The 13,538-nt window shown below is 59.6% G+C and overlaps 1 protein-coding gene across 1 annotated transcript; it reads right to left on the bottom strand.

Moving 5' to 3' along the window:
• Nucleotides 1-334: 334 nt before the first annotated feature.
• On the bottom strand, nucleotides 335-12,825 carry LOC119097503 (centrosomal protein of 131 kDa). The gene is made up of 9 exons (XM_037220534.1): nucleotides 12,737-12,825; nucleotides 11,769-11,945; nucleotides 10,781-10,963; nucleotides 10,061-10,184; nucleotides 9,139-9,291; nucleotides 6,965-7,195; nucleotides 3,385-3,522; nucleotides 1,821-1,943; nucleotides 335-442 (listed from the first exon to the last, which is right to left on the bottom strand). Exons 1-9 carry the CDS (start codon nucleotides 12,823-12,825, stop codon nucleotides 335-337), a joined length of 1,326 nt encoding a protein of 441 aa, XP_037076429.1.
• Nucleotides 12,826-13,538: the final 713 nt, after the last annotated feature.

Genomic DNA, 13,538 nt, shown 5'->3' with positions numbered 1-13,538 from the left:
GCTCCAAGTGAGTTCAACAACGTAAGAAAAGGCTTTACCTGCGCAAGTTCGTAGAAGAGCGGCTTTTGAAAAAAATCACCAACTGGACGAATGAACGTCTGCTTGGACGCCTGCTTTTGTTTGCATGTCCCACACAAATCAGCTTTGGAAATCTACAGCAGATCGAGGCCAGGGGTACCAAACACCGGCCAAAAGCGTACCACCTCCCTGCCGCCTAGGGACAGCCACTGCCGCACGACATCACGCCTCTCCCGCCGGCCTCCGCGGCGAGCCACGGGCGTCGTTTGCAGCGCCTCCTCCCCAGCTAAAGCCTCGCCGCCCGGCCGGCTGACACCTACCGGTCGCGGTGCAGCAGCTCCAGCTCCTCGCGCGCCACCTCGATGGTGGCGCCTTCGTCGGCCGGCCCCAGGTGGCTCTGCAGTCGCTGCCGGGTCTGGTCCAGCTGTCCGCGCCACACGCACCCGTCACACACGGCCGGGCGAGTGGCGTGTCGGGCACCCGACACGGCTGCCCTCCCCCGTTGCTGGGAGCGGGGCCGCGTGTAATGGGCCTCCGTCCGAGACCAATCTGGACCAAGCGGTCGGAAGCATGTACAACACGGGATTGTTGTTGAGTACATTTTTTGTGAGGTTCCTTTCCACCCGCATTTGCGTGTCACGGGTCACTTTCCACCGTGCCCACTGCCACGCTGTCGCGCCGATATCGCCTGATGCGATGAACAGATTACGTCACAACATGCTTCCGAACTACCAGAATTATCAGAAGCTGCCCGCACCCAATAAGTTCACGATTACGAACACTGCAATGATGTTCCAATCACGTTTCTAAATTTGGCAGCAATGTGAAAAATAGCGAGGAAAGGTAAGACAGTTCCAGGACTCCACTGCAAACGCTTTGGAGGGCGAAGCAGGAGGCAACACCACAGCTTAAAGGCATCAGGGCATGATTACGACTGACAGCTCGCGGTTTTGATAATTGTGTTTTTACTGAATATGCGGTACACAAATAAATATAAGCCCTGATATCTGTATTCACTGACGACCAATTACAGTACCAAAACCGAGCATCTACCGACACTGAGACGCACTACAAACGGCGCATGCGCTCACCAGGCAGCAGAACATGCGGCGATACCAACAGAACAAAAAATGAAGCCGAACATAACAAACCAACACAAAAACAGTGGCACACAAACATTCAAATGAAAATATGACGCGGTTGCTATTCATTGCGAGGAAAGCTCTTGTCATCAGCCCAGCGGCCAGGGCCGGTTGGTAATCTGAAGTACAGGGCAGCGGACTGCCGAGGAGTAGCTGGCAATCTACAGAGCAAACCGTCCAAGCATACCACAGCCCCAGCGCAAGCAGGAGCCGGGGTCGCGTGCAGAGGACCAGCGCGGGTGCAGGGCTCCGCCACACCAGCGCCGGCGGCACGAGCCGGGTCCGCCCCCGTCCGCGCCGTCACAGCTGACGGGCGGACGGAGGAGGTCGGCGTCAGCGGCGGCACCGGCGGCCGGTGCACCGCCTCCCGACCGGCGGACGGAGCAGGTCGGCGCCGGCCTCCTCCCAGCCGTGCAGCGTCGACAACCGGAGCCCTTCCACCGGCCCAGCCAGCCGCCGACGCCAAAGCAAGGGGACAGCGCCGGCCGCGACACCAGAGCGAGGGGGAGAGCGCCGGCCGCCGACACCAGAGCGAGGGGGAGAGCGCCGGCCGCCGACACCAGAGCGAGGGGGAGAGCGCCGGCCGCCGACGCCAGAGCGAGGGGGAGAGCGCCGGCCGCCGACACCAGAGCGAGGGGAGAGCGCCGGCCGCCGACAAACCTGGCGGATCTGCAGCCGCAACCCGTCCAGCTCCAGAGACAAACCCTCGCCGAAGTGGCTACAGTCGAGAAGGTCGCTACCGAGCCGCTCCTGGAGCGACTCCAGCTCCTCGGTTAGGGTCTCCTAAGGAGCGGCGGGCCCGGCGGTTAGTGAGCGCATGCGAGCGGCTGAGCGGATGGGGGTGGGGGACTGCCCGGGTGCGGACGAAGCCCGGCCCTCTCCCACGTTCGTCGCGCGGACAGCGGGCAGGCCTCGGCCCCTATGACGGCGGCCAGCCGGCTGGCGGCCAGGACAGCGCATCAGGAGACGCGGACCGCTTCAGCTCACAAATACGCGGGGACTGCCGCGCGTCCCGGGGAAGGGCTCCGCATCGGCTAGTCGTGTGGGTGCTGAGTCCATTTGACTCCCGGGATCACGGCAGGGTGATGTGAGTTCATCACATGCGTTGGCATGCTGAGAACCTCCGGGCGCTGCTGATGCAGTTGACGGGAATGAGAGTGCAAATGAGTTGTGCGTGAGCAAGCGGAGAGTTGTGCGTGAGGCACAGCGGTTAGTGTCGGGAGACGTCCAGCGAATGCAAAGGCTTTAGTAAGCGCTACATTCAAATCATACCAACCAATTCAAAAACATTTGTTAGTCTAGAAACAGTGTTGAAAACGCTCTCCGTCTACTTGTTGACCGGTATGGAATCCTTCAATTCATACAATGACGACAAAGACATTGATGTGGGTAAGATTCCAGATTTAACCCCAATTCACCGGTCGAATGATTCTGCCGTATGAATGCTACAATGATTATCCACACCGGCATAACAGAGCGAGAGACCGCACCGATCACATGCACGGCACGGTATCCACGCCAGGGGAAAACGCCCACAGCCCGCGGACGGCCGCTAGCAGGGTCATACAGCCGCCTTAGGACTACTAACACCACATCACATCAGTACGGTACGCCATCACATCGGCACAGTACCACATCACATCAGCACAGTACGTCGAACATCACATCAGCACAGTACGTCGAACATCACATCAGCACAGTACGTCGAACATCACATCAGCACAGTACGTCGAACATCACATCAGCACAGTACGTCGCATCACACCACACCAGCACAGTACGTCGAACATCACACCACAGCACAGTACGTCGCATCACACCACACCAGCACAGTACGTCGCATCACACCACACCAGCACAGTACGTCGAACATCACATCAGCACAGTACGTTGCATCACACCACACCAGCACAACACGTCGCATCACATCACATGACCCGGCAAGGGAGCCGGCCGGCAGTCACCCAGCCGCCCCGCCCCTGTGTCGGCGCGCCGGTGACACACGGTTAGTGGAGCGGGCAGTCTGCTGCCGTGAGTACCGTTCGACGGACGCCACGCCGCCGCATGCCGCGCCATTTACAGCGGCCCGTCTGGCGCGCGGCCGCGCTCACGGCCGCGGCTCCTCCGACCGGACCTGCGGCGGCCGTACCTGCAGGTGGCGCTCGCGGCGCGCGGCCGCCTCCAGCTGCAGGCGGAGCTCGCGCTGCTGACGCTCGTGGCGCGCCTCCAGCGCCCGCAGTTCCGCCTGATGGGCCGCCTCCAGCTCCGCCAGGGCGGCGCCACTGTCGCACTGCAGGGCGGCGCGCAGCTGCGCCACAGAGCTGGCCGTCTCCTCGTCCAGACTGACCCCGGCGAGAACAGCCTGCGGCGGGTCATGGTCACGGGGAGGTCAGGCAGACACATTAGGACCATGGGAGATCATACTGACCCCGGTGAGAACAGCCTGCGGCGGGTCCGGGTCACGGGAGGTCAGACGACCAGTCCTGGCCATGGGAGGTCCCACTGACCCCACCAGCGTAGCCAGCCGCGTGGATCACGGCCCCATCCGGGCCACGGTAGGTCGGGCCGTCGGGATCACAGATCAGAATCACCGCGAAGACAGCGGACGATCGCGCCTGTGACGTCACACCTCCGGGAGGGGACAACAGCACGGTCTGGAGAGGAGCTTCCTGAGAGGCTGCGCCGCGACGCCCAGACTGAGGCCACCGGACCAAGCAGTCAGCAGCAGCGCGCGCATGACGGCCGCAGAGTGCGGCCCGAAGTTCGGACGACGGCGAGACCAGGCCCGCGGCACCGACGTCCCCGCACGCGCCAGGTGGCGGCCTGCTGCCAGAGCATGTGTGCAGCGTCACAACGCCCAGCCGGCCAGCGCTCCCGCCCTCCACCTGGCCGACGCGCGCCAACGTCCGGACAGCCACCGCGCCGTATCGTCTGGGTGACGACCACTGACTGGCGGCGGTGTGCCGACTTCCTGCTGACGGGTTGAGGAAACACACGGAGACTTGACACGCTCCCGGGCGGCCGGTTGAATACCCTTCGCCCGGGTGGGGGATCAATCTGACTCCCCTGAGACCTCAAAAAGTAAAAGGTAGAGGCACCAAGTTCACAGGGTGGGTTGGTCTGTATATCAACTCACTACGGCCAAAGTTTAAAGTCCATAGATGACGACCTTCGGGTCAAAAAAGCTAACATGGTCAAACTCAAGACTGGTGTCAAAAGTTCCGAAGACCTCTTCACGCAACCACGTTGAACCTCAATACCTGTTCTAGGCAAGACGTCGCCAGTGTTCATATTATCCCACGGGCTTTTCTGACCTCGAGAAGGAAATGGTGACCAAAACCCAAGATATTTTGTGTTTGTATTTGAACAAGCGTTAAGGATGACTCTAGACGATACGTTCGCTAAGACAAACGTTTAATCTGGGTCATTTAAGGTAAGTGACCTACCATGACCTTTCACATGCGCCCGGGTAGCCTGTTCAATACCCTTCGCTCGGGTGGGGGAGGCCATTTACCCAGAGCTTAGATGCCTGCCCTCAGAAAGAGGTCACCTGTGCTAATTTAAGGCCAGTGACCTTGTTTGATTTTCGAAGGCCACGGTGACCAAAATCATACGAGACTGCTTTGAGCTTTGCATTTGAATACGCGGCAGAAATTACGCCAGACAGTATGTCCATAAAAACACAATATTGGCCCGGGTCAGTTTAGATCAGTGAACTATTCTGACCTTTACAAAGTTCATGGAAGATGTATAATACGGTTCCTGTTATTAATAAATTCGCAATGAGCACAAGAAAACACTCCATACAGCAAGCTCTAGGGTAACAAAAACAGGTTGGGTTTGACCTTGCTCAGGACTTTATACCTGATCCTTGGGCAATGAAATTGGTTAGGACAGTTGTTGTGCTGCCTAAATAACTTTCTCAGAGATGTGTAGCTTCGTCTAACACTCCGTTGTTGCATCAGATTTAACCGTTCTCTAGAAATTGTCTTCGCTGAATCCATGGCCTGACTTCGACCTGTCGTAGGCCAGCGATCTTACAAGGTACATCCAAATTTTTGATAGCAGGCGATCCGCTATTCCCTTGGCTATTGCAATGCAAAATTTTTTAGTTAAAAGTCATTCCGGAAAAATCTTCGGGGGTCAACTTGACCCCCGCCCACCCGAGCGCTTGCTAAGAAGTCCGGGGAGTTCCTGTGCAGTTCTGTGCAGTTCCTGTTGAAATTCGTAATATGCATCAGAAACTACTCCTAATAAAGCAAGCTCTCCAGTAAAGAGGCGTATTGGTTTGACCTCTGTTTAAACTCCCTGCCTGACCCTAGGTCAATACAATATGTCCTAATTTTAAATCCCATTGTTTTATTGCCTGACATACCCTCTCACAGATGGCTTCGTCTGGCACTCCGTTGTCGCATCAGATTGGACGATTCTCTATACACTGCCTTCGCTGACAGCTACCCCACGACTTTGACCTACCATACGTCAGTGACCTTACAAGGTAAATGTAAATTTGTCACCAAGACATTCACAATTCAATTGCCTATAGCTATGCAAATTTTGGCATGGCTACGCTTGCACGTTCAAAAATAACTTTGTAGAAGCGTTCGGGGGGTCAAATTGAGCCCACCGACCCGAACACATCTTAATTCATCGAGGGATCAGGTCAGACCCGCGCAGTACAACGTATACAGGGGGGGGGGAGAGCAGAACGGTACAACCAGCAATAGATGAAAGCACGGACAACTGCCACTGGCAGCACCCGCCTGGACAGGGCACGAGAGGCATCACATAATATCAACCAGGGACCAGAAAACAAGATCGGAGCTGTAGCCAAGGCCGGCATCAACCTGGAAACAGAATGGCTCAGCAATTCGGTCAGTCCAACACAAACGGCGATGGCTGCCAACCACCGCGCGACGAGCCTGCGCTCGCGCCGAAGCGACAGGTGGTCTCCGTGTGGCCAGAGGGGAGTATGCAGACAGGAGACAGACAGGAGAGCATAATCCACCGCAGGCAGACAGACGGACAGAGCACCAGTCAAGCCGACGCCACACCAAGCTCTTCTACCCACTAAGGCCGGCCACGGCCTGTCCGGTGTCCCCATGCAGGAGCGGGGGCGAGGGTCACGCGCCCGCCGCCCGCTCAGCTCACCTGCGCGCTGCAGACGGGTCAGGGCCGCCGGCGGGTGCGACAGACACACCACAGCCTACCCCGGCCCGCGCCCCACTCTGGCTTCGAGGTGTGGTGCGCACCGGCTATACCAAAAGCGACCTACAACCAACTGGTGCATGTGCATTGTGCAAGTCACTCCGTGAGAAACACGAAGCTGATGGAAAAGGCTCGGGAGATTCTGGTCCTCGGAACCAGACGCCTACAGTGCTGTCAGTCCGGCGACCAGACTCTCACCTGTCCCCACACCCACCGGCGGTATCTGTCCTCTGGTGTACCGTGCAGGCAGCTGGTCACTGGCCAGCCAGCAACTGGTCCAGCCCAGCAGTAACTGGCCCATCCCAGCAGCAACTGGCCCCGCCCAGCAGCAACTGGCCCCGCCCAACAGTAACTGGTCCAGCCCATCGCCGCAGCTTCCGATGCACAAACTCCATCTTCCAGCAGCGCGTCTGCCGGCAGCACCGCTCGTCCCATCAGCCGCCTCCAATCATCTCCAGCCCGGCAACCTCCCACCTTCGCCACGAGGCGGCGTCTTCCCACCCGACCGAAGGCCGGCGTCCTCCTAGCCCAGCCCCGGGGAGTCCCTCCCACCACCTGCGGCAGCCACTGCCTGTCGTCGCCGTCCGCCGGCTCACCTTGATCTGGGTCTCGTAGCCGCTTGCCAGCTCCAGCTTCCAGCGGGCCACCTCCTGGTCGCGGCCGATTTCGGCCTCGGCGCTTTGCGCGCGCAGCGCCGCCAGCTCGCGCTCGGCTTGCGCCGCCTCGTCGCGCGCCGCCTGCTGGCGCGCCTCCAGCTGGCGCACGGCGCGCTCCTGCTGGCGCGCGAACCGCTCCATCGAGAGCCGCTGCTGCTCCAGGAACGCCTCCTGGCGGCGGGCGCAGCGCCGCTACAGGGGCCGCGAGAGGGCGCCGGCGACGTGGCGGGCGGGGCGGGGCGGGGCTCCCGGCGCACAGCAGGTGCAGGGGTCCAGAGACGGAAGGGGAAGCCAGAGACGGGCGTGGGTCCTTCGGTTACATTGCCGATACGGCTACTAAAGAAGAAAATTAAAATAGAAGGATAGAGCAAAGCTTCCAGAACTGAGAAGAATAGCAGGAGCACGAAGGGCAGTTGAATAGGTTGGGGCTGAATTTAAAATCAACTGGGCGTCAGTCAGGTACTGAAGCAGTGAGGTGCAGGTCGCATGAGCCTCTCAAATCGCGAGAGATGAGCGGTGTTGTGCGGCACAACATTGGGCACGCCCCGCAATTTGAGAACCCTTCACGGTTTACGCGCTGACTTGGACGACGACCGACAGACACGTGATGGCGTCCGTACCTCGTGAGATCCAGGGTATCGGGAAAATACGCCTGGACGCGGGACACGCAAACGAGAACTGTATACAGATTCCGACCAGACGGAAGACGCGGAGGGGAGAACAACAGACAATGAGGACCAGGTAGCAGACAGACAGACAGTAGATGGTGAGAATGATCGCATCCCGCTATGGCAGTTGCTGCAGGTAACAATACAAATTCTGGCGGATTATTTTTTTTTCGTCTCTCTTTTATCTCCTCCTCGCACTTGAATGAGCCAGGAATTAAGTAAAATGCAAGCAAACTGTCATTACGAGACCTACAAAATGACTTCCCATCGACGACGTATAAAATACCAGGGATGGCAAACCGTGTCACCGCACCGCGTCTGAGCGCAAGTGGAGCGCGTTGGCGCCCATTACCCCGGCTTACGTGAGCTACGGGCGGCCTCATACAGCTGATGCCGTAAGCGGACCCAACAGGCAGCAGCCGCTAACAAGATCCTGCGCTGCTCTCCCCCCCCCCCCCCCCCTCTCAGCCATGGCCACGCAGGTCAAAAGATCGCGAGCAGCGCAAAAACGTGCGGCACATGCTTCTAAATGCCCCAGACGGCCGCCCCCCCCCCCCCCCCCCGACGCGGCCTGGGCCCGCGCGAGCCTACCGCCGCGCCCTCTCGGACCGCAAACCTGGTGATCGCCGCTGGAGCGCCGGTGCCGGCGAGCGCGGTTAGTAGGTTAGTCCGGAGAGCGTTAGTCGGCCACACCGCCCCACACACACGCCAGGCAGCGGGCGGCAGCGGTTAGCGGAGCCAGACGGGGCGTCAGCTGACCGTCGGCACTCGAAGAAGGCGGTGCGCTCTCTGACCGGGCAGACCTGGCGGGGCTTGGCAGACCGGCGCCGTGGCTGTCTGAACGCCGGCCTCGGCCGCCCCGCCAAGCCCCGTGCCCCTACCCAGCAATGTGCAGCGTGCCACGTGCTATGCGCGTCATCACTTTACAGCGCGCCCGCATGCGCACAGCAGCGTGCGTTTGGTCCAAAGGCTAAAACCTAACTTCCATTTTAAAATGTGTGAAGTGTGAATTGCATCGCGTGTGTTGGACACCAGTGAGACGGAAGCTGTTGGCCGCCATTCCGTGAGCTCCACATTTTGAAAATGACACTATTAGCTTGAAACGAGAGGTGTGTGGGTGTGTGTGTGTGTGTGTGTGTCATTGGGGCTTTACGACGCACCCAGTTGCTGAGGCTCTATGGCGTCGCCTGCCTCTCACCCTGGCAGGAAGGGCGGGCACCGCGGGGAAACGAGAGGTGTTTGACGCCCATGGTAGTCATATCCCGCGCGCGTGCGCTGCCTCCCACGAGTGGGCCGAGAGCCCGTGTTGGTCGTCTCCCGCGGTGTTGGCGTGAGTGCGTGAGTCCCACTGCGGGCGGGCCTCCCACGAGTGGGCCGAGAGCCCGTGTTGGTCGTCTCCCGCGGTGTTGGCGTGAGTGCGTGAGTCCCACTGCGGGCGGGCCTCACCTGCTCTGACTGGTTTTTCTTCTTCATCTCGAACGAGAGGTTCTCCAGCTCGGCCAGCAGCATCTGGCGCCGGCCGTCCTCCTCCTCCTCCAGCTGCGTCGTCGCAGGCCGGGCGTCGCCGGCGCCGTCGGCTGGACCGGCGCTCTCAGCCTTCTGCGGACGGCGCGCAGCTCACTCACGGTGCTGCCCCGCCCCGCCGCCAGTCATATGCCAGCCGGGGTCAATGTGCTACCCTGGCCCGCTGTCCTTCCGCACGGCTGAACCATGTTCCCTTTCCCTGCCCACCCCACCCCTTTATCACGCTCCAGCGTCTGTAGCCGGGCGCAGCAGAGGTCCACCTCCGACACAGACCAGACCGGTCCGGTCGGAGGGCAGAGCAGCGCAGAGGTCCACCTATGACACAGACCAGACCGGTCCGGTCAGAGGGCGGAGCAGCGCAGAGGTCCACCTACGACACAGACCAGACCAGACCAGTCAGAGGGCGGAGCAGCGCAGAGGTCCACCTACGACACAGACCAGACCGGTCCGGTCGGAGGGCGGAGCAGCGCAGAGGTCCACCTACGACACAGACCAGACCAGACCGGTCAGAGGGTGGGGTAGTGCCCGCTCCGAACACCGGATACCGGTCGCAACAGGCGCCCACTTCAGGCACGACACCGGTCGGCTAGTGACGTGTCGTGCTCTCTGTCAGCTGACCGTCAGCGAGCCGCCGATCAGCACTACCTGGCGGCCTGGGCCAGACACCGGCGGGCGGCCCGCTCTGTCAGCTGACCGTCAGCGAGCCGCCGATCAGGCACCATACCTGGCGGCCCCTGGGCCAGACCCGGCGGGAGCGGCCCGCTCTGTCAGCTGACGTCAGCGAGCCGGCCGATCAGCACTCCGGCGGATGGGCCAGGGCGTAGCGGCCCGCCCTGTCCCGTACCTGTTCCTGGTGCTTCTGTGTCAGGCGCTGCACTTCGTCCTGGTGTTCCTGAATCAGCTGATTGCGGACTTCGCTGATCTGCCTCTCAGCCTCCCGGCGGCCCGCCTCCGCTTCCTTCTTGTACCTGCGGAGAAAACCAAAGACCATTGGAAATTAACATCCAGACCGTTCACGTCTACGTATTGACTCACTTGTACACGTACATGTCGACGATGAAATGAGGCTTGCAAAAAGAGACAAAAACAAAACACAAAACGCAGACAAACCCCAAAAATTAACCGATTTTGGTTTGTTTGTTTGCTTGTCTGTTTTTGGATTAGAGCCCTTCCGACCAGAAATGATCATTTCAGGTTATGGGATGAAGGAAAATGGTTAACGGTGGGGCAGACTCGCATACGCCTGGGGGGCCAACCGCCGGGCCTTAACACGCGCATGGACGCTGGGTACCCGGTCGGGTCCCTCTCCCCACGAGGCTCTCGGCCCACTCGTGCTTGACACATGCAGCCTGCCCCGGACAGGCGGGGTGCCGCGAAGATGCAGAATGAAGCGGGACAGGGGATGGGAGGACTGGATAAGTCGACCGAACGTTCCGCTATTCTTGGGTCCATTCGACATGCTGTGGAAAACTACTACTGTCTGGAAAACAGCCACACTACACCGCACTGACGCAATGCAAGCCAACAAAATATGTGCAAACTGAGATGTTAAAGCAAAGCTTACCGCTCCACCGTCTGCGCCATTTTCGTCAGGTGTTTCCTCTCGAGCTCGGTCACTTCCTTTCTGTGCTTGCGCTCCAGCTCTGTCCTGACATCTCGCGTCTGGGAGGCCAACTTGCGTCCCAGCTGCTGCCGCAAGGTGGCGATGCGGCGCTCAAACTCCACGCGCAGCCGCAGGACAGATGGCCTGGCACCAGATAAAGATGAACAATCAACGAACGCCAGGGGCCGGTGATACCAGCGGCTGTGACCGACACACCGTCAGTCGCAGTCGCTTCCAACGGAATTCGACAACGCCAGGGGCCGGTGATACCAGCGGCTGTGACCGACACACCGTCAGTCGCAGTCGCTTCCAACGGAATTCGACAACGCCAGGGGCCGGTGATACCAGCGGCTGTGACCGACACACCGTCAGTCGCAGTCGCTTCAAACGGAGCTGCACCCTAACAAACACTTTATTCTCACACCTGCTATTGTGGTGAGGTGAGCTTCTTTGTAATAAACTTACGCTAATGCCGCATGGACCTCATCGCTACAATAGCAGTGTTCAGAATGCGTTTGGCCCTGAGGCCGCTGGTCACCACATATCAGTTACACAGGTCAGTAAACACAAACGTCACGAGGCAAGCCTGTACAGCGACGTAGTATACGCATTCCTGCGTGCTGGTCACAAACATAGTACACCCCTGGGTAATGCCAAATCCGCACAGTCCAAATACAGCCTGAAATTATACCGGGGTGGGATATATTGCCGAGCTCGTATAATCCTACCCCAGGATAATGCCAGACCGGCAACCCACAATGGGCCATCGATTCCTGAAATACATCTGGCCTATTCCAGTTTACAGGCCTCTAAATCCTGACAGCCCACCGACCATCTTACATCACCAGCCCACAGCAGGTCAATGAACCCCTCCCCTGGCTCCAGGTGGGCGGCCTGTCGATACACCGCCGACCCGTGGCAGGCGCCCGGCCGGCGCCAAGTCACTGACCCGACAGTGTCATCGCCGTCGGGCAGGCCGAGGTCGGTGAAGCTGCCATCCAGCTCGGCTGTCTCCTCCTGTCCGGCGGCTCCGGCGGCGGCGGCGGCGGCGGCGGCGACCGGCTCAGCCACGGCCGGCTCGGTCCCAGCCTGCTGCTGGATCAGGCGGCGCATCTCGTCCGAATACCTGACGGACAGAGCGGGGTCAGACGGCACACCTGACGGACAGCGGGGTCAGACCGGCACACCTGACGACAGGGGTCAGACGGCACACCTGACGGACAGAAGAGGGTCAGACGTCGCACCTGACGGACAGAAGAGGGTCAAACGTCACATCTGACGGTCAGATGAGGGTCAAACGGCACACCTGACGGACAGAGCGGGGTCAGACGGCACACCTGACGGACAGAGTGGGGTCAGACGGCACACCTGACGGACAGAGCGGGGTCAGACGGCACACCTGACGGACAGAAGAGGGTCAGACGTCGCACCTGACGGACAGAAGAGGGTCAAACGTCACACCTGACGGTCAGATGAGGGTCAGGCGGTACACCTGACGGACAGAGAAGGGTCAGACGTCACACCTGACGGACAGAGGGTCAGACGTCGCACCTGACGGACGGAAGAGGGTCAGGCGGCACCTCTGGCGGACAGAAGAGGGTCAAACGTCACATCTGACGGTCAGATGAGGGTCAAACGGCACACCTGACGGACAGAGCGGGGTCAGACGGCACACCTGACGGACAGAGTGGGGTCAGACGGCACACCTGACGGACAGAGCGGGGTCAGACGGCACACCTGACGGACAGAAGAGGGTCAGACGTCGCACCTGACGGACAGAAGAGGGTCAAACGTCACACCTGACGGTCAGATGAGGGCCAGGCGGTACAACTGACGGACAGAGAAGGGTTCAGGACGACATACCTGACGGAGAGGGTCAGACGTCACACCTGACGGACAGAGGGTCAGACGTCGCACCTGACGGACGGAAGAGGGTCAGGCGGCACCTCTGGCGGATTGAGGTTGGCGCGGACCCCCCAGCCTCGATCGCCGCCAGAATTATCCATTAATGGTCACTATCTTCACACGCAAAGGCGATTCTCAATATAGTGTAGAGGCATGCGATGGACGAGATGATGGCAGGCCGGGCACACAGTGACGGCAGCGTGTGGACACTACAAACTGCAGCCTTTTCGCGCTTGTAAGATTCCGGATGGATACGACGCGCAGATGGGTGCACACGTTAATTGGATGCTTGCTTGCAAAAGACAAAAATGCACCTTGACAAGTAACACGATCCATTTACACTAGTCCTTCCAACATGAGTAACATCTCCAAAATAATAAAAGCCGACTCCGGGAGGATTTCTGTAGCGCTGAAATGGCCTGATTTTGAGCAGCTCTTCCCGGGCTTAGCATCAAGGCCGCTAAAGCCCTTCCGAGTGCTCCCTACTTTACGTTACCAAACAACAGCGCACAAGATCTACTACTTTAATCAGAGGCCGGCCAGAAATACAGGGATTCTTAAAAAGACCTCGCGGCTCGCTGCGGATGTTGCGCAGTATAGCATACCCGCACATGCAGGGCCCCGCACCGAAACAGTGGCGGCTGGTGCGCGAGGCGATGCCAGCCAACTCATCTGGCAAGTGACGGATGGAGCGGAGAGCACCCAACACCGGCAAAAACGAGCCGGCGCCGCCTCAGCACTCGCAACATCCACGCTGTCGTCGGACCGTGCCCACAGAGCACACCCGGCTGTCCACACTCACATTTTCTCGGTA

Source organism: Pollicipes pollicipes, unplaced genomic scaffold (assembly GCF_011947565.3).
Source record: "Pollicipes pollicipes isolate AB1234 unplaced genomic scaffold, Ppol_2.1 Scaffold_4295;HRSCAF=5057_pilon_pilon_pilon, whole genome shotgun sequence".
Taxonomy (NCBI): Eukaryota; Metazoa; Arthropoda; class Thecostraca; order Pollicipedomorpha; family Pollicipedidae; genus Pollicipes; species Pollicipes pollicipes.
Note: the sequence above shows the minus strand (reverse complement) of the source record. Positions and strands in the feature narration are given on the sequence as shown.